At 39.5% G+C, this 20,695-nt stretch overlaps 1 protein-coding gene and 1 long non-coding RNA gene across 2 annotated transcripts; both read left to right on the top strand.

Moving 5' to 3' along the window:
• Positions 1–2,488: 2,488 nt before the first annotated feature.
• On the top strand, positions 2,489–4,323 carry LOC138891453 (uncharacterized). Its single transcript, XM_070189577.1, has 3 exons — positions 2,489–2,861; positions 3,489–3,841; positions 4,024–4,323. Exons 1-3 carry the CDS (start codon positions 2,489–2,491, stop codon positions 4,321–4,323), a joined length of 1,026 nt encoding a protein of 341 aa, XP_070045678.1.
• Positions 4,324–19,142: 14,819 nt separating this feature from the next.
• LOC138900920 (uncharacterized) lies at positions 19,143–20,324 on the top strand. The gene is made up of 2 exons (XR_011412269.1): positions 19,143–19,292; positions 20,172–20,324. It is a non-coding gene; the product is annotated as an uncharacterized lncRNA (long non-coding RNA).
• The last annotated feature ends 371 nt before the right edge of the window (positions 20,325–20,695 follow it).

The raw sequence follows: 20,695 nt of genomic DNA on the forward strand, positions 1-20,695 counted from the left end.
CAACTACCCTGGCACCTCTTCCCAGCCTTTCCATGTTCCACCAGCCAAAACAACCTCATATCCCGCTCCAACATCCATTCATATTCTTGTAGCCCCCCACAAGCTATCATCCATCGATCTTCTAGTGAACCCGCGTTCAAAGTTCCCGATGCCCAATACTATGCTCCTGAGCCAACTTTTAAGGTCTTGGATCCCTATAGTTATACCTCTCACTTTGAGCCTCCTGTTGAAATCGAGAAGCCCGCTAAGAATGTGGAGAAAGATGAGATATTCAGGAAGGTGAAGAGTTTAGAGTGATCTTTAAGGAACATGCAAGGGATAGGAAATCAAGTAAGTGTGTCTTACAAGGACTTGTGCTTGTTCCCTGGCGTCCAACTGCCCGCCGGGTTCAAGATGCCAAAGTTTGATATGTATGATGGACATGGAGATCCCCTGGCCAATTTGAGAGGTTATTGAAGTAAGATGAGAGGCGATGGTGGGAAGGACGAGCTTTTGATGACCTATTTCAGTCAGAGTTTGAGTGGGGCAGCCCTGGAATAGTGCACACGTCAAGATGCTAGCAGGTGGTATACTTGGGATGATATGGATCAGGCCTTTGCCCGGCACTTTCAGTATAATAAAGATATTGTCCTGGATCGCCTGTCCTTGATCAAGATAGAAAAGAAGCCTAATGAAAGCTTTAGGGAATACGGGCTCAGATGAAGAGAACAAGCTGTCCGGGTCAATCCTCCGATGGAAGAAGACGAGATGGTCAAGTACTTTCTTCAAGCCCAAGAGCCTACTTACTTTGGCCACTTGATATCATCCATGGGCAAACCTTTTAACGATGTGGTAAAGATGGGATAGATGGTGGAAGAAGGACTCAAGTCGATCAAGATCATGAGCTACTCCACTATAAAAGCAACCACGCAAGCAATCCAGAACGGCACGGGAAGTTTGTTAGGCAAGAAGAAAAAGGATGATGTTTCTATGGTCATCTCTGGACCATGGCGTGGCCCAAGGGGTCCGCCTTACCAGTACACTCAACCTCGACCCAACCCCAAGCCTACACCCACACTCCATATAATCTACCCCAACAGTATTTCCCAACACAAGACCCTCAATACTTAGCCAGGCCACCCTATTACCATGCTCACCACAAACAATCATATGCTCAACCCCCTCATTACCTGCAATGGCATGTACTAGCTCTACAAAAGTCTTAACCACACCCACAACCCTACCGAAACCCTACTGGTTTAATCTTTTGACCCGGGTCGGAGTATAAAAGGGAAAGGCAATAGCAAAAAGAGATCTTCACCCCTCTGGGAGAGTCCTATGCCAGTTTATTTCAAAGGCTGAGGCAATTGGACGTGCTGAGGCTGATTAAGGCAAAGATACTAAATCTACCCTCGAAAAACCTTGATTATTCTCTTAGGTGCGTATATTGTTCTGATGCCCCAGGGCATGATATCGAGAAGTGTTGGCATTTGAAAAGAGCAATACAAGGGCTTATTAATGCAAATCAAATTGTAGCACAGATACCAGATGCGCCAAACATCAACCAAAATTCTTTGCCAGCCCACGCAGAGACACACCTGATTGAGATAGTTCGTAAGGATGGGGAGTCCGGGAATTCTTCCGAGTCCATCATGATGATTCGTTCTAGTGAAGGTAATTCAGTTAAGGTTCTAGACTCTACAAAAGAAATTCCCTCGACAGTTAAAGGGATGACAGAGAAACTAAGGGTGCTCAACGTGAAGCTACCCGTGTTGGTTTTGAAAGGTCCTTCGAAGGATGTTGGGGAAAGTCAGGAAAAGCCAAAAGTGGCCATGCCAGGGATCCCAAGCAAACTTGTCGTAGTCGTTAAATGGGCTCCTATTACCCCTATGGGTATTAAGCCAGTGACCCAATTTCCAGTGGTTGATACAAAGGCTATCTCATGGAATTACAAACAAGTTGTAGTGACATATAAAGGGAAAGAAATGGCGGAAGAAGTCAATAAAACTGGAGGACTGACTCACTCTAGGAGGTGTTTTACCATGGAAGAATTCAGGAAGGCCAAGCCATTCAAGGATTGTCAAATTCCGGTAAAGAAGCCGGTCACTGAAGAAGAGGCGGAAGAGTTCCTAAAAAAGATGAAAATGCAAGACTATTCCATTGTGGAGCAATTAAGGAAAACACCGGCTCAGATCTCTCTTTTGTCTTTACTGATACATTCAGATGACCACTGCAAAGCTCTGATAAAGATTTTGAATGAGGCACATGTTCCTAGTAAGATCACAGTGAATCACTTGGAAAATATTGCCAACAAGATTCGAAGCAAATAGGATCACCTTCTCAGATGATGAACTTCCTATGGAGGGTACAGAACACAACCGAGCTCCTTATCTCGTGGTGATGTGAAGAGTCTGTTGTCTCGAGGGCACTGGTTGAGAACAGCTCTAGTGCAAACATTTGCCCTTTGTCTACTCTACAAAAGTTGAAGATCGGCACTGAAAGAATCCACATGAACAATGTATGTGTTCAAGGATTTGATGGGGGAGGGAAAGATTTTGTTGGTGATATAATGCTCGAATTATTGATAGGTCCAATTAAGTTCACTATGGAATTTCAAGTGTTAGATGTGGTTGTCTCCAACAATTTGTTATTGGACAGGCCTTGGATACACGTGGCTAAAGCAATCCCATCTTCTCTACATCAAATAGTAAAGTTCGAATGGGACGAGCAAGAAATAGTTTTGCACGGTGATGAGGACATATATGTTTATAATGACCCATCTATTCCCTTTATTGAAGCTGAAGATGATAAAGGACCTTGGGTCTACCAAACTTTCGAAATAGTGTCTGTTGAGAAGATTTTTGAGGGAGAATGCATTCCAGGTTAGCGGCTATCCTCTGTGTCTGTCATGGTTGCAAATGAAATGTTGAAGAATGGTTTTGTGCCGAATAAAGGTCTAGGTTTATCTCTACAGGGTATTGTGCATCCAGTGTACCCACGTGAAAATTTTGGCACTTTTGGTTTGGGATTCACGCCCACAGAGAAGGATGTGAAAAGGGCTAAAAATCATAAACAGAAGGTGTGGTCGCTACCCAGGCCTGTTCCACACATCTCTAAGTCTTTTATCAAGCCAGGGGCCACAAAACGTCCAATATCATCAGTCTAGAAACCTGTAGTCAATGTTGATGAAGAGTTGATCAAGAGGTTCTAGAGTATGTTTGATGAGGTTAATATGGTAGAAATTGGGGAAGGTTCTAGTAACACAGATGTGCAGTTCGTCTGGCCAAATATGAAGCTTAGCAATTGGGAAGCTACTCCTCTCCCCACCCGAAAGGAGTTTTGGCAGTTTGCTTTATTTTCCTTTATGTTATCTGGGTTATTCCAGGGTTGTAATCCAGATTTTTGTTTTCGCTAACCCTTCTATCCTTTTATTTTCAATGAAATGAAATTTTTCGTTCTCCGTTATTCCTAATAGTGTTTCATTTTATTTTTCATTTTATGTTATCTAGGTTATTACATTTCTTTTTTTGTTGGTTCTAATGACATGACATGCATAAGAAATTTTCAGCCAAGTCTTAAAAATCAGTCTAATCTTGAAATAATGATCCAAGAACTAGAATATGATGAAGAAGCAGCATTTGAGAAAATAAGTAAAGATCTAAAACAATTTGAAGAGAAACCAAAGCCTAATTTGAATGATACTGAAGCAATCAATTTAGGAGATCAGGATAATATCAGGGAAACCAAGATAAGCGTGCATCTGGAGCCACAAGTCAAGGAAGAAATAATCAAAGTACTATTTGAGTACAAAAATGTCTTTGCATGGTCATATGACGATATGTCAGGCTTAAGTACTGATTTGGTAGTTCATAAATTACCAATTGATCTTGCATCCCCCCCCCCCGGTCAAATAGAAGTTAAGAAATTTTAAGACTGACATGAGTGTGAAGATCAAAGAAGAAATCACAAATCAACTTGGGGAAAAGGTCATTCGGTGTCACTCAATATCCCACTTGGTTAACTAATATTGTGCCATTACCAAAGAAGGATGGTAAGACCAGGGTATGTGTTGATTATCGTAATCTTAACAAGGCAAGCCCAAAGGATGATTTTCTATTGCCGAACATCCACATTCTGATTGATAATTGTGCTAAGCATGAGATTGGGTCTTTTATGGATTGCTACGTGGGATATCACCAAATCCTAATGGATGAGGAAGATGCAGAAAAGACAGCGTTCATCACACCATGGGGAATATATTACTATCAGGTAATGCCATTTGGTTTGAAGAATGTTGGGGCAATTTACATGAAGCATGAAGGCGATGACTATTATATTTCATGACATGATACACATGGAGATTGAGGTTTATATAGATGATGTGATCATAAAGTCAAAGAAGCAGTCCGACCATATCAAATATTTGAGGAAGTTTTTCCAAAATCTCCGTATGTATAATCTCAAGCTCAATCCAGCAAAATGTGCATTTGGTATCCCATCCGGGAAATTGTTAGGATTCATGGTCAGTCAACGTGGTATTGAGTTGGATCCATCAAAGATCAAGGCCATCCAGGAGTTACCACCGCCCAAGAATAAAACCGAGGTGATGAGCTTGCTCGGAAGGTTAAATTACATCAGCAGGTTTATTGCTCAACTCACAACAACTTGTAAGCCCATCTTTAAGTTGCTGAAGAAGAATGTTGCGGTCAATTGGACTGACAAATGTCAAGAAGCATTTGATAAGATCAAGAGGTACTTGTCAAACCCACTTGTGTTGGTCCCGTACGAGCCGGGGAGACCTTTAATCTTGTACTTGACAGTCCTGGATAATTCTTTTGGTTGCGTACTGGGTCAACATTACATCACATGCAAGAAAGAGCAGGCAATCTATTATCTCAGTAAGAAGTTCACTCCTTATGAGGTTAAGTATACTCTTCTTGAATGGACATGTTGCTCCCTGACTTGGGTGGCACAAAAATTAAAGCATTATCTTTCGTCCTACATTACTTACCTCACCTCTCACATGGATCCTCTAAAGTATATCTTTTAGAAGCCTATGCCCACAGGTATACTTGCAAAGTGGCAGATTTTACTCATAGAGTTTGACATTATCTATGTGACTCGGACCGTGATGAAAGTTCAAGCTTTGGCCTACCACTTAGCCAAGAATCCGATGGGATGGAGAATATGAGCCATTGAGGACTTATTTTCCTGATGAAGAAGTGCTATATGCTGACGAAGTTCATCATAATGAAAAGCCAAGTTGGAAACTCTTTTTTGATGGAGTTGCTAACATGAAAGGTGTTAGAATAGGGGCTATACTCATTTCCAAATCAGGGCAACACTACCATGTAACAACCCAACTTCGATTTTATTGCACCAACAACATGGCTGAGTATGAAATATGCATTCTAGGTTTGAGGTTAGCTATAGATATAGGAGTCCATGAAATACTGGTTTTGGGAGATTCAGATTTGTTGGTTCACCAGATTTAGGGAAAATGGGAAACTCGGGACCTGAAGCTCATACCATATTGATAGTGTCTGCATGATCTTTGTCAACGATTTAGGTTAGTATAATTTAGGCATATTCCCAGGATTCATAATGAGATTGTCGATGCCCTGCTACTCTGGCTTAAATTCTACATCATCCAGATAAGGCTTATGTTGACCCTGTGCATATCCAAGCTCGTGATCAGCATGCCTATTGTAATATGGTTGAAGAGGAACTTGATGGTAATCCTTGGTTCCATGATATCAAGGAATACATCAAGTCTGGGGTATATCTGGTACATGCCACAGATGATCAAAAGAGAACCATTCGACGTCTGGCTAGTGGTTGTTTCTTAAGTGGAGGAATCTTGTACAAGAGGACTCCAGACCTAGGACTAATGAGGTGCGTAGATGCTAAGGAAGCTTCAACTGTCATGACTGAAGTACATTCTAGAGTTTTTGGGCCTCATATGAATGGGTATGTCTTGGCAAAAATGATACTTCGAGCAGGTTATTATTAGCTCACCTTGGAACGAGATTGCATCAGCTTTGTTCGCAAGTGTCATCTATGCCAGGTGCATGGTGATTTGATTCATTCTCCACTATCTAAGTTGCACACAATGTCTTCACCTTGGCCCTTCATTGCCTAGGGCATGGATGTTATCAGACCAATTGAGACGGCGGCATCAAATAGACATAGCTTTATTCTGGTGGCCATTGATTACTTTACTAAGTGAGTCGAAGCTGTAACTTTCAAGTCCGTGACCAAGAAGGCAGTGGTAGATTTTGTTCATTCAAATATCATTTGTCGGTTCGAAATTCCCAAGGTAATCATCACAGATAATGCTGCTAATCTCAACAGTCATTTGATGAAAGAGGTATGCCAACAATTCAAGATTTTGCATCAGAGTTCTACCCCATATCGTCCCAAAGAAAATGGAGCTTTTGAAGCTGCTAATAAGAACATAAAGAAGATACTTCGTAAGATGGTGCAAGGTTCTAGGCAGTGGCATGAAAAGTCGCCTTTTGCTTTGCTGGGCTATCGCACTACTGTTCGCACTTCAGTAGGTGCAACTCCTTATTTGTTGATATATGGAATTGAGGCAATTATACTTGCGGAGGTTGAGATTCTATCCCTTCGGCTTGTTGCGGAAGCTGAAATTGATGATGATGAGTGGGTCAAAATCCAGCTGGAGCAATTGAATTTAATTGATGAGAAAAGATTGGCATCAATGTGTCATGGTCATTTGTATCAGAAGATAATGGCAAGAGCATACAACAAGAAGGTGCATCCTTGGAAATTTGAAGTGGACCAGTTGGTATTGAAGCACATCCTTCCACATCAAGCTGAAGCTAAAGGCAATTTCGCTCCAAACTGGCAGGGGCCGTTCACCGTGACAAGAGTGTTGCCCAATAGTGCTTTGTATTTAACAGACATAGAAGTAAAAGTTATGGATGTGGCTATCAATTCTGATGCAGTCAAAAGATACTATGTATGCTTTCTTAGCTCATCTTTAATCACATGTTTTGTACTTAGAATTTTCAAAGTTTGGTATGACGAAGGCATTTTATTCTGCTATCCAAACACTTTTATCCTTTGCTACCCCCTTTTTGAGCCTTTGATGCATTTTCTTTCATACCCTTCTTTTGGAATCAAAAGTAGGGTTAGGAAATAGAAAATAAAAAAAATTAGAAAAAGAAAAAAAAAAAAAAGAAAGAAGAAAAAAAGAAGTGGAAAAAGTGGGGGAAAAAAAGAAAAAGAAAAGAGATAAAAAAAAACAAAACAAAACGAATTGTAGTTTATGTTGGAACCATGTTTGACTTGATTCCTTTTAAGAATACGTAGGCAGCCTTACTCTGAGGTTCGGTCCCATCAAAATAAAAATCTAAAATTTCCCAGATTCAAAGAAACTAGGGCATAAGTTTTAGTTTTGGAAAAAGATCTGATATCAAAAGTTGTAATTCTAAACCCTTTCATCTTAAATTGTTTTGAGCCTTCATGCTATCATTTCTTCCTAACCTTTACCATAAGCCCATATTACGGTCCAAAGAAAGACCTTCCGATCAATCTTTGAGGATAACAAGTCAAGCGTAAGATAGAGGTATGATTTTCTTACATCATGGGTGGCACTTTGTTCATAGGAACAAAAATGAATAAAATGAGAGAGTCTTATTGGTGAAAACCCTCATGGGCACCGCAAGGAGATGTTGAATTGAGAGATAAACATATGAGAGAGGTTTGTTGGTGAAAACACTTCGGGGCACTACAAGTGGAGTGAGGACTGTGGGTTTTACAGGAAAATTGAGTCATTGAAGCCCGGTTTCGAAGTGTAAAGGAATGACGTAAACTGAAGGTGTGATTGGTTTGGAGGATTAGGCTGATCAATCCGAAATGCATGTCATGATCATTGGAGCTAGCTACTTCACTTAGATAAGTCTCTTTTCTCCTCTTCTCCAAATAGTCATATTGGTTCATACCTTTCCTTTTTGTTCCTTTTTCCAAAAATCACTTCACTTTGTTCTTTTGGTTATGTTTCTTTGTCTCTTTCAAGTCAGTCTTGTAAAAGCAAGAAAGAAAGGACTTCAAAGTCTACTACCGACTTCTTGATTGCACAAGGCGAAGTTCAGCCAAGCACATTGTCAGTAACATGATTCGGAAGGAGCAATGTGGTGATAACTGAAGTTCAGGTGATCAAGTGAATCTTGAATTTTGAGAAAATACAAAGGCTCAACAATTTTCATAATGAAAATGCAATGCAACAAGTGAATGTTAGGGATTCGGGTCATTCAGAGATTTTTGTGGTCGAGGTTCGATCAGAAGGTCAAACAATTTCTTGTTAGCACGAAGCAGCTAATCAGAATGAAGCATGGCAGTGGCAGAAGCGAACACCTTCAGCAACGATGCCACAAACTAACCGCCATGTTTTCAATCTAACAAGATTTTCTTTGTTTGAAACAGGGGCAAGAAATTTTGTTCATTCTGCAGGGATCCCCTATGAGGAAAGCATATTTCAAGTAAGTTCATTTTTGACTCTTCAGGACCCTCCTGGATAATGGGATTTAGTTTTAAGTTTTCAGGACCCTCCTAAATAATGAGATTTAGTTTTAGGTTTTCAGGACCCTCCTGGATAATGGCATTAAGTTTTAAGTTTTCAGGACCCTCCTGGATAATGGGATTTAGTTTTAGGTTTTCAGGATCCTCTTGGATAATGGGATTTAGTTTTAAGTTTTCAGGACCCTCCTGAATAATGAGATTTAGTTTTAACCCTTCAGGGCCCTCCTGGAAATGGGATTTAATTTTTTATAAAAGTGCTCAGGACCCTCCTGGATAATGGAATTTAATTTTAAGTTTTCAGAACCCCTCTGGATAATGGGATTTAGTTTTAAGTTTTCAGGACCTTCCTGGACAATAGGATTTGGTTTTAAGTCTTCAGGATCCTCTAGGATAATGGAATTTAATTTTAAGTTTTCAAGTCCCTCCTAGATAATGGGATTTAGTTTTAAGTTTTCAGGACCCTCCTGGATAATAGGATTTAATTTTAAGTTTTCAGGACCCTCCTAGATAATGGGATTTAGTTTTAAGTTTTCATGACCCTCCTCGATAATGGGATTTAGTTTTAAGTTTTCAGGACCCTCCTGGATAATGGAATTTAGTTAAGTTTTTAGGACCCTATTGGATAATGGGATTTATTTATAAGTTTTTAGGACCCTCCTGGATAATGGGATTTAGTTTTAAGTTTTCAGGACCCTTATCGATAATGGGATTTAATATTAAGTTTTCAGGACCCTCCTGGATACTGGATTTAGTTTTAAGTTTTCAGAACCCTTCTTGATAATGGGATTTAGTTTTAAGTTTTCAGGACCCTCCTGGATAATGAGATTTAGTTTAAGTTTTCAGGACCCTCCTGGATAATAGGATTCGATTTTAAGTCTTCAGGACCCTCCTGAATAATGTGATTTAGCTTTTAAACTCTCAGGACTCTCCTGGATAATGGGATTAGACTAACACTCACAAATGTTCCTGGTACAAACCTAGGCAGAAAAGTTTCTTTGCTTTGTCTATTTCGCTGTGATTGCAGGCACCCACCTAGACAATCAGGGTTAACATTTTAGAATGTCATGCACCCACCTGGATAATGAGAGAATTCAGTTCGAGTTTCAAGTCAGTAGCAGGCGCCCACCTGGAGAATGAGGGAATTCATTTCAAATATCAAGTTAGTAATAGGCACCTACCTGGAATATGAGGTTTTAGTAGCAGGCCCTCACCTAGAGAACGCGGGTATTTATTTCAGAGTTGAATTCAAGTTCGGATCAGAACGTCCACCTGGAGAATGAGGGTATTTACTTTAGAAATTAGTTTCAAGCTCAAGTCTACTTCAAGTTCAAGTTTGCTTCAAGTCCAAACAGCATGAGCCCGCCTGAAGAATAGGGTCAATTTTCAAGTTTCATCCAAGTTTGAGCAGCAGGAGCCCGCCTGAAGAATAGGGTCAATTTTTAGTTTCCAAATTCAAGTTAGAAGCACCAGGAGCCTGCCTAAAGAATAGGGTCAATTCAAGTTGGAAGTAGCAAAAGCTCGCCTTAAGAATGCGAGTCAACATTTCGAGATGCACAACAAGACCGAAAGAAGATTCAAGATAGAAGAGTAGATATGATTTTATAGTTTTCTTGTAATTCTTATTTTATTTTTCATTTTTGATGTAATGACAGGAACCACGGACCGGAACCTCGACAACACTTCACTCGACTCTCCACCTCGGTATCCTTCCCCACTTTTCCTACTTTTGAACTACACGTGACCTGATTCCCATATAATTCGGGATATGTAGGCTGTCCAAAACCAGGACTCAGTCACATTTTCCTTTCTTTTAGTTCACTTCTCTTTTAAATAATGGTCGGGTCAAAAAACTTGTCTCGCCGTTCTTCGTCTGAAAACTCTTCATGTTTCTAATCAAAGAAGGGCAGCTGTAGACATGTAATTATACCCTTCCCAAAATTTTATATCTTTTTAGTGCTTAGATATTTCTTTAGGTTCTAAAATTGGTACTTTGCCTATTTTTGACTTTTTTGTTTCATTTTCCCTAAAAATAAAAATTACAAAAATATCTTTCTTTGTTTTAGTTAATTTAGTTCATGTTACTTCTCATAAAAATGAAAATTCCAAATAAAGTCATGTTTGCTTTACGATTTTATGGCATTATGATTCAATAGCTCTCTTTATCTGTGTACTCCTCACAAATGGACAAAATAGGATAACAAACTCCTTTGCACAATTTAATCTCACAATTCACTCATACGCACAAAAAGAAGAAAAGGCAAACACAATCACGTAGTAAGGGGGTCCACGTGGTTTGGAGACATTTTCTTCCTCTCCAAGCTAAGCACTCAATTTTTCCAGGATATAACCCCACACATAGAATAAAATGAAGGGGGAAACAATTAGAAGAGCAGCAACGAGTGGGGAACGGGAATTGAACAAAAAACCAGAGGGGATAGAGAAGAGTCAAACTGAGAGGAATAGAGTGAGAGGGGTGACGGAAGAAACTCTAACAGGGCACTAGACACCAAGGAAGTTAGCACTCAAATTTTTAGTTTCTTTTCTCTTAATCTCGTCGAGCTTCACAGTAATTTAGCTACCCTTCTTCATCAACGGACATCCACATAACTCCTCTCCATTGTTTCCAAATATCTCACTACCATGTGAACTAGGAATACCTTCCTCCGATTTTGCTTCACCAAAATAAAACTACATCACCACCTTGAATCCTATATTATTATCTCGAATTTTCTCTGATTGGTAAAAAGTTTCTGTCAGTTGAGCAAAATTTTTGAAGTTGAGATTTGGGGTGCTCAGATCTGAGAGACAAAGAGGTCTCGGGACAGTCCGTTTTGGTGCTCGAGTTTTTTCGGTTCCGACTCCTGTTCGTACCACTATTGCTGTAATTGCTCGAGGTCCATTCTAAACATTCCCTTTCGTTGTTATATTCTATCACATTGTGAGGTGTTTATTTTGCTTTTAATCTTACTGTTTATTGATATCTGGTTGTGTTAGCATGTGTTAGATGTAATTTATTTTGTGATATTGAAATCAGATTTGTTTATAAAGAGATAAGGATGATATAATAGGCTATATTGGCTTTTAGAAGAGTATGACGGATAAAAAGAAAGCTTTAGTTTAATTAATCATTGGGCCGTGGGGTTTTGGGAATTAATTGTTAAGAAAAAATGAGCATGAAATGAATTCCTCTGTTATTTAATTTCTTTTTATTTAGTTTATTTCTTCATATTATCCGCTAGTAGCATGTTTAGGCCGATCACACTTGGGTAGTCAAGCTTTAGGACTTTTGTTTAAATTTTGAGGCAAGAGGTTGTTCCCCTTAGTTTATTATTTTATTCGGGGAATGTCCCGAGGATTTTGTATATATTTTTATCCGGGGTATGCCCCATAGTGAATGTAATTAGAGGCCATGACGTACATCGTGAAGTGAGCATAGTATAGACTTTTAGTATTTTCACTCTTATTTAATTTTCTTTTCTCTTATTTAGATGGAGACAACCTCGAGCCTCTTGTATGTTTATTTTTATTTCGTGTGTTTTTTCCTCAGTTTGAGTTTTCTTAAAAGCCAACTAGATCATGTATGCAACTGTGACTTTCACGGGACTTGGGGAATGCCTAATACCTTCTCCCCGAGTCAAATGAACCCCCTTATCTAGAATCTCTGGTGCAAACTGGTTTAGAGTCAAATATGTTTTAAGGAAAAATTATTTATAAATGGTGACTTGGCACACCGAGATTATATGTCAAGTGGCGACTCTGAGAAAATCCCTTTTAAACAATCATTTTGTCACTTTCACGATTGAAAACTCTTTGAGCTTTAAAACCACTTTATATCTTTTAATGAGGGTTAGTGAGGTGAAATATAGGGTGTGACAATTGGGACTCAAATCCAATGTCTCACCCTCATAAAGGCATGTTAAGCCATAATGCATTGGGACTCAAACCCAACGTCGTTTCATCATGATGCACCAGAACTCGAATCCGGTGTCTGAACACCTCTTCCGAAATATTGCTACCTCTGATGCAAATTCGAGGCATGTAACATAGAGAATAGTTCTCTAGCATGTCTTAATCAATAATAAATTTAGTATTTGAACATATTATCACTTTTAATGATCATAACACCAATCAGAACTAACAATACTTTGAACATATAATTATTTAATTTAGCTGTTATATGCATAAATGCTTAGTCATAATGAGCCTTTATGAAAATATTAATCATCACTCTAATGGTTATATATTTCTTATAATTATGTAGGCAAATGAAAAGGACTATGTATCACCTACCATTATGGTCTGAAGATGAAGAGTAAGTGCCAAGAGAATTGAGAGAATGAACCCATAAGGTGGCTTTATATACTTAGTGGGTAAAATTATATTTTTGTTAAAGTTTATTGGGCTATCGGTTAAACCGTTAATAAAATTAGGCAAACCGAGACCCGAACTGATAACCCAATAGTCAAATAACATTAAACCGTTATCGAACTATTTACCTAATAACCCGATATCGATAAGCCAATAGTATTTTACTGGTTCGCGCTATCGGTTATACCCGATATATGCCCCGCCCTATCCGAAACTTACCCTCCCCACCCGGGACCCCGTTCAAATGAAACAACAAGTCCATAAATATATTATGGATCTGTTCGAACTCTCGGAACACGTAAAACAACATCAAAACTAAGAATCGCATCCCAAAACCCAATTATATCAAATTATGAACTTCAAGCTTTTCAACTTACTTCGAACGCACTGAATCATACTTAGACTACTCAGAATGACACCAAATTTTGCGTACAAGTCATAAATCACCATACGGAACTATTCCCAGGCTCAGAATCCCAAGCGTATCTCGATAACACCAAAGTCTACTCCAAACCAAATTCAAAGAACTTGAAAACCTTCAATGCGCCAACTTCCACATTAAGTGCCGAAACTCTCCCGGATCATCTGAAACCCGATCTGAACACACGTCCAAGTCCAAAATCATCATACAAACCTATTGGAACCGTCAAATCCTAGTTCTGAGGTCGTTTACTAAGAGAGTTTATTCAAGTCAAACTTGGTCATCTTAGGCCACTATTAAGTAACCAAGTATTCTGATTTCAACCGGAACCCTTTCAAACCCAGGTCAACCACCCCCGCAAGTCATTAAATAGTAAAAGTACATATGGAGAATCTTAATTTGGGGAATGAGGACCTAAAAAGTAAAATGACCTGAATACCATAGTGAATCTTTATTCAAGTCAAACTTGGCCATCTCCACAACCTGCTCGTAAGGAGGCCATAGTGACCTGAATACCATAGTGCAAGCCCACAATAAACCTATTCACTTGCTCTGCATCGGTGGGGAGTATCATAAGTTCATGGCGAGATAACTCAGAGAACCTTGCCTCATAATCGGTCACAGACATCTGACCCTGCTGGAGCCGCTCGAACTGACCCCGTAACACTTCCCTCTGAGAGGGTGGGATATATCTCTCCAGAAATAGACGAGTGAATTGGTCTCAAGTCAAAGTAGGAGAACTTGCTGGTCTGCTAAGAAGATAGGACTGCCACTATCTACGGGCCTTGCCCTCCAGCTTAAAAGTGGTAAAGTCCACCCCATGGGACTCCAATACTCTCATGTTGCTCACCGCCAAAAGCAGGAGGATGTAGCCTGGTCCATTTATCTAATAGCTTATGCGGCTCGCCGGGTGCGACTGGTTTGGGATCTAGGGTAGCCGTTGCAACTAGCTGAGCCACGCCCACAGGTAGTGCACTCGGGGTCTGATATACGGCAGCAGTATGCCCTGGAGCCTGAGCGGTAGGGGTATGTGATCCCCATCCTGCCTGAGATGTGGCTGGGTCTGCTGGAAATAAACCAGCATGCATCATAGAGTCCATGAACTGTAGCATACAGCCCATGACCTCCTGGAAACCTGGTGCGGACATGAAATCTGTTGGGCCGGCTCAGATGCAGGTACCTCTCCCTGCTCTTCAATAACAAGATCATCCACTAGATCCACTGGTGGTATAGCTGGAGCAACTCTAGGACGCCCTCGAACTCTGGCATGAGCTGGAGCCCTCCCTCGGTCTCTAGCAATAGGGGGAGCAGCTCCTCCATGGCCGAGTACAACTGTCGCGCCCGTTCTCAACATCTGTGAGAGAATAAGAGAAAGATACTTATCACAACATCAATTACACGATAGGAGATGAAGAAAGAGAAGTTTCCTAACACCCTATAGCCTCTCGAATATAAGTACGGACGTCTCCGCACCGATCCACAAGATTCTATTAGGCATGCTCATGACTTATGAGACCTATGTGAACCTAGAGCTCTAATACCAAGCTGTCACGACCCAATTTCCCCTATAGGCCATGATGGCGCCCAACATCATCACTAGGTAAGCCAACGGTGAACTAGCCATGTAATTGTTCTTTTCAATAATTTCAAAGTAGTTGATTTTATTTATTAAGAGAATTTTAGTAGGAAATTATAGCAAAGTAAATCATAAACTAACGAAAGAGTAAATATAGTGAATTTAATACTCAAAATCATAAAGTGTCTACTAGATTATTCCCAAAATCTGGTGTCACAAATGTATGAGCAACTAGTAGAATATACAAAATCTTATATACTACTGTCTGGAGTAAGATAGACAAAAAATAAATAAAATAAGAGAGACTACGGGCTCTGCAGGATGGGCACAGAGAGCAGCTCACCACTAAGCCTTGGGGTAACGGGGATACGCACCTGAATGACCGCCAGATGCACATGCCGCAGATCCTGCACGATTAGTGAAGAAGTATAGCATGAGTACATAAACAACATGTACCCAGTAAGTATCTAGTCTAACATCGAAGAAGTAGTAACGACGGGTCGACATCGACACTACTAAGGGCCAATAAATAAAGTACATACATTCTAAATAGGCATGGAATACATTAATAATAGTAATAACGCAATAATGAACAATAAATAAGTGGTCCTTTAATTAGATATCAATTAAGATCCCCAACTAACACGTACTAACTTCAACAAATAAGAGCCATTAATGTAAATTTTAATTTCTCAAGTCATGGAAGTAATATTGAGTAAAATCGGACTCTGAGCAATATCACGCACGATTTATGCTGAGGTCGTACGGCCCGATCCAGAATAATATGTACGTTGCCGAGGGTCGGCCGGCCCAAATCATAGATGCATTTATTATACTGCCGAAGTGCTCTGCCCACTCCACAAGAAGAGAGAATACTCTACGAACTCCGATCTAATGGCTACTACAAGACTAATACACCAGAAGGCACAATTTCTACTAACAGTCAAGTAACCCGCCAAAACTCAAAGTAATGAAGTTCGGTTCGTTGCGAATCCTTTATCAAGTATCAATATAATTTAAGCACTTAAGCTAACAAGTAGAGTACAAATAATACAAGTATTACATGATAGAGTCCTAAAACTACCCGGACATAAGCATGATTTCTAGCTACATATTGACTCTCGTCACTTCGTGCGTACATAGCATTCACAATTAGTAGCAAACAGCAATTAAATACCTATGGGGTAAATTTCCTCTTACAAGGTTAGGCAAGAGACTTACCTCGTTCTCAAGTTCACATTTCGGTCCACGAATCACTCTAAAAGCCTCAAGTTAGTGCTGAACAATCTGAAACTAGACAAATATTTTATAAATTAATCAATATATACTCAAAAGTTCATAATTTAGCTATTAAAGTAATTACCCAACCCGAATTGAAAGATTCCTAAAATTTACCTAGGGGCCTACATGCCCGGATTTCAGAATTTTTGAAGATAAATGTTACCCATAACCTCACGAACCCAAATATATAATTTTTACTCAATTCCATAACAATTTCGTGGTTTAATCTCATTTTTATCAAAACCTAGGTTTTTCAACAAAATCCTAAATTTTTCACAATTCTTGTTTAAATTCATTTGAATTGGATAGTTGATAACTAGCTTACCTAGCAGGTTGGGTTAGGTGCCATCACGACTAGTTGGATTTTGGGTCGTGACAAGGTGGTATCAGAGCTCTAGGTTCATAGGTTCTATGAGTCATGAGCAAGTGTCTAGCAGAGTCTTGCGAATCGGTATGATGACGTCCATACTTATCTTCGAGAGGCTACAGGGCATTTAGGACAATTTTCCATCTTTCTTTCCTTATCGTGCGGAATTGATACAACATGAAATATAACTCTTTGAATTCCTTCCACGCATTCGTGTGCGCATGTGAGCGTTCGGTATCAGCTATGTATCACCGGCTTGTGATTTCAGGGATGACATCGAGATGTGTATTTTGTGTTTTGGTGATAGGTCAGTCTAGAGGACTTGAGACCAGGTTTGGACCATAGCTTAGGCTCGATAGCTTCAGTTGTAACTTGTACATTTGGACTCATATGTCTGGTAGTATCCCTATGAGTGGAAAATTTGTGGCTCGATGAGCAGTCGAATGGCTATATGATGAGGATGATGCGATTGCAAGATGTGTTAAGATGGATTGAATGTGACAAGAAGTGTTTACTTGGAATTTAAAAAGGCCAATGGGTGCTTGATTTTCGTTTGATGTGACGTACAGTCTCGAATTATGAGTGTGTTGAAGGATCTGTCATATAGTTTAACTGTGGGGAGAATTAGATTTTCATGTCTTGTTAATGAGTTTGGACTCAGGAAGATTAAGTGATTGCGTAGTAATTGTGGATGCGAAGGGGTATAACAAGATGCCAATTTGAGGCTAAGCAGGTGTGTTATCTCCTGTATAGTAATCTACGTAGGTGTGTTCCTTATAATGTTGATTGGAGAGTTCCTTTTCTACTAGCGGGTTATATGTGTTGAGATTTGAATTTGAATCTAGTTGAGAAAGTTGACTTGACTATCAAGAGAATAAATGCGAGATTAGCGGATGATTGAGGTATTTTATGGTTGGTATTGCATGGACATGAGAAGAATTTTCGTTGAACTGACTGCGCTATTAAGGCAGTAATAAAGTATGGGTATTGTGAGTTATCAAGTGTTTTAATCTATGGGTTTGAGCCAAGTGGGGGAGCCTGCTATTGACAATTTAATTTCATGGTTATATGTAAAGGTTTAGTTTTAGGCTGAGGCATACTTGTTGGTTAGTTATAACTTGCAGAGGTTGAGATCGAGGATGACTCGAATAAGGAAAATCCTGGATACTGGTTATATTGCACTTATGAATATATGAGAATCATGGAATGAGTGAGTTGTTATTTGTGAAGGATGTAGTGCGCATGCAGTATGAATTTGATTGGTGGTGTTAAGGCAGGGGTACTTCTTTGGGTGTTGTTGTGTTAATGGGGCATGTGTCTTTCGGCCCATTTGGGCGGTGCAATTGAGATTTGAGCAGAGTAGATGACTCTCGAGAAAGTTCTAATGGATTCAAGATTAATATATAGCAATTGAGAATTTTTGGCGGATTTATTTATGGCTAAAATCTGAGAATTAAGTTGGATGGTGTCGAGACTTGTGGCATTTTTGTATATCATTATGGATTTTATATTTCGGTATCAGGAATTGTGAACATGCGCCTATGGTTATCCTCTTCACGAAATTGAGGAGTTGGTTGTAACATTGTGGTTGCGGTGGTGCTTGTTGAACTTGCAATACGGTTATCTTCCTTGAGACATCTCCCATATTTGGGTACACGGATTGCGCAGTTGTGGCGAAGTTATATTGATGTGGCGTGTATGTAGAATAGTTATGTTTAATAATAGAAGGTCATTGGACCTAGAATAGGTACTATCAGGTTTGATTACGGTATATTTGGGAGGATAATATTGAAAGTCGACTTAGCAAGTGATTATGGTTCTGGTTGGGGCGAGAGAACTCTATGACTTGTTGATCTAATAAGGGGTCATGAGATTCCGCTTGTTTCTTTCATTATCAGCAATGTACGAAAGAAATTGTTAGAAGTTGAAAATTGTTAGTTTTCATTAGGCTTGGATTGGAGTGAGATTTGTATTTTGATGTGATTTGAGGGCTCGACTAAGTTCGTATAATATTTTAGGACTTATTGGTACATTCAGACGGGGGTCCCGAGTGGCTCGAATGAGTTCCGAGGTGAGTTTTGAGTGAGTCCGGGCATTTCGGCGCTCTGATGTTGTTCTGGAACTTTTGGAAATGCGAGGGCACATTTTTGAGTGCTGAGGCACAAGAAAAGTGCAGACCGTACAATTCTTCTCGCGGCCGCACTTTAGGGTGGTTTGCAGGTTCGATGGTCCGACTTCGGAGGCTTATATCTTTTAATCTACAACGTATTTGGAGATGATTCAAAAATAAAAGTTGTAGCCCTTTGAATCTAGTTTTCCAAAAAGGAATATCAACAATCATTTGGATAATTTTACAGAAAGTTATGGGTATTTTACTGAAGCCTAGTAGTGCAGAGTTGTTGAAGTGCGACCGCAGCTCGTGGGATGTGTAACCGCACAAGAAAATGTGCGGTCAGCACAATGGGGATCAGATTTTGTACTATATGAACGAGGGTTTCATCTTATTTTTTATTTTTGAACTCGTAAATGAATGGGTTGTCAGATTTTGTGAGTTTTGTCGAATTTCGAGACGTGGGCCCCACTATCGATTTTTCGAGCGGAGTTCATAAATTGTTAATTTGTAAGTATTGGAGTAAATTGTGATTTATTTGCACGTTATTTGAATAGATACAGATCACTGAGGTTGATACGCGCGGAATGGAATTTCCGAAGTATTGTTTATATTGCTCGGCATTGGATTCGGCTTGTTCGAGGTAAGTAACTCTTCTAATATTAGAGTTGAGTGTATGAACCCCGATTATAAGTGGTATGTGTTTGGTGTTGAGGTGACGCACATGCTAGGTGACGGGTGTAGGGGCTTGCACCGTTTGAACTGTGACCCCGTTATTCCTGTGGTACTGTGTAGTTACCTGAACTTATCTGTAATCATAAAATCTCTACGTACTAGAGTTATCGAGTTGTGACTCATGTAAAAAATAATGCTTAGGCAAATGTTGGTATTATTGGGACCCATAGAGGTCATTGTTAGTGACTTTGAGTGATTGTGAGGACTGAGTGACTGTGAGGACTAAGTGATTGTGAGGACTGAGTTACTGGGAGGACTGAGTGAAATGATACTCTGAGAGTATGCATATGGTTTTATCACTGAGTTGCATCGCATTGACATGCACATTTGACATACAGGCATAGAGATGCATTTTCCTCATAATGTACGGTATCACATCATTCATGACTTCTCACACATATTGGCATATGGGCATAGTGATGCATTTTTCACTGGTTATCTGGAAAGAAAATGAAACATCTTATTTATTGTTGAAAGGATTTTTGTGAAAATTATTGTATTCAAACTTACTCATATTTTTTGAAATTTCGATAAAAAACTTGAGTTTTCACTGATACACTTGAGAGGCAGAACTCTTTTCAGAAATCATGATTAAGCTGAGCATTTTATCTCTGAGTTACTTCTTGTATTACTTGTTTTATGTTGTTATGGACTGTTGTTGGCTATTGGTGTTGGACTCGACCTTTGTTCCAGCTCGTCACTACTTGCAACCTAAGGTTAAGTTTGTTACTTATTGAGTACATGGGGTCGGTTGTACTCATACTACACATCTGCACCTTGCATGCAGATATTGGATGCTGATGTTGATGGGATTGACGTGAGCGGGATTTGGAGACGTACATGTGTTTCAGTCGTAGCTGCCTCTTATTCATAGTAGCCTTAGAGTTATAAAAATCTGTTTATGTACATTTCGAACATATAGTGTATTTATTTCATACCAGCTTTATAAATTCTAATCTTAGAAGCTCATGATTTATACTACCAGTCCTTGAGGAATGTATAAGATTTAGATTTTATTTTTTTTACTTAATTGTCTTGTTTAATTTTATTGGAATTGGATAGTTGATAACTGGCTTACCTAGCGGGTTGGGTTAGGTGCCATCACGACTAGATGGATTTTGGGTCGTGACAGTTAACCACGACACTTACCTCGCTTTGCAACAAAATTCAAGATTCCAATACACTCTTCCCTCGCGAATTAGTATCTGAAAGCTTCAAAACTAGTCACAAACAATTCAATATACTCAACACGAATCGTAGGAATTAATTCGATATGAATTTTACTTAATTTCCGGATTAAAATCCAAAATT

This window comes from Nicotiana tomentosiformis, chromosome 11, assembly GCF_000390325.3.
Source record: "Nicotiana tomentosiformis chromosome 11, ASM39032v3, whole genome shotgun sequence".
Taxonomy (NCBI): Eukaryota; Viridiplantae; Streptophyta; class Magnoliopsida; order Solanales; family Solanaceae; genus Nicotiana; species Nicotiana tomentosiformis.

Bases quoted from the DNA above. Each gene is read 5' to 3' on its own strand.
- LOC138891453 (XM_070189577.1), top strand. From the start codon at position 2,489: ATGAACAATGTATGTGTTCAAGGATTTGATGGGGGAGGGAAAGATTTT. The intron at 2,862-3,488 runs GTTAGCGGCTAT...TATGTTATCTAG, and splicing joins TGAGGGAGAATGCATTCCAG to GTTATTACATTTCTTTTTTT. The intron at 3,842-4,023 runs GTAGTTCATAAA...CCATTACCAAAG, and splicing joins CAGGCTTAAGTACTGATTTG to AAGGATGGTAAGACCAGGGT.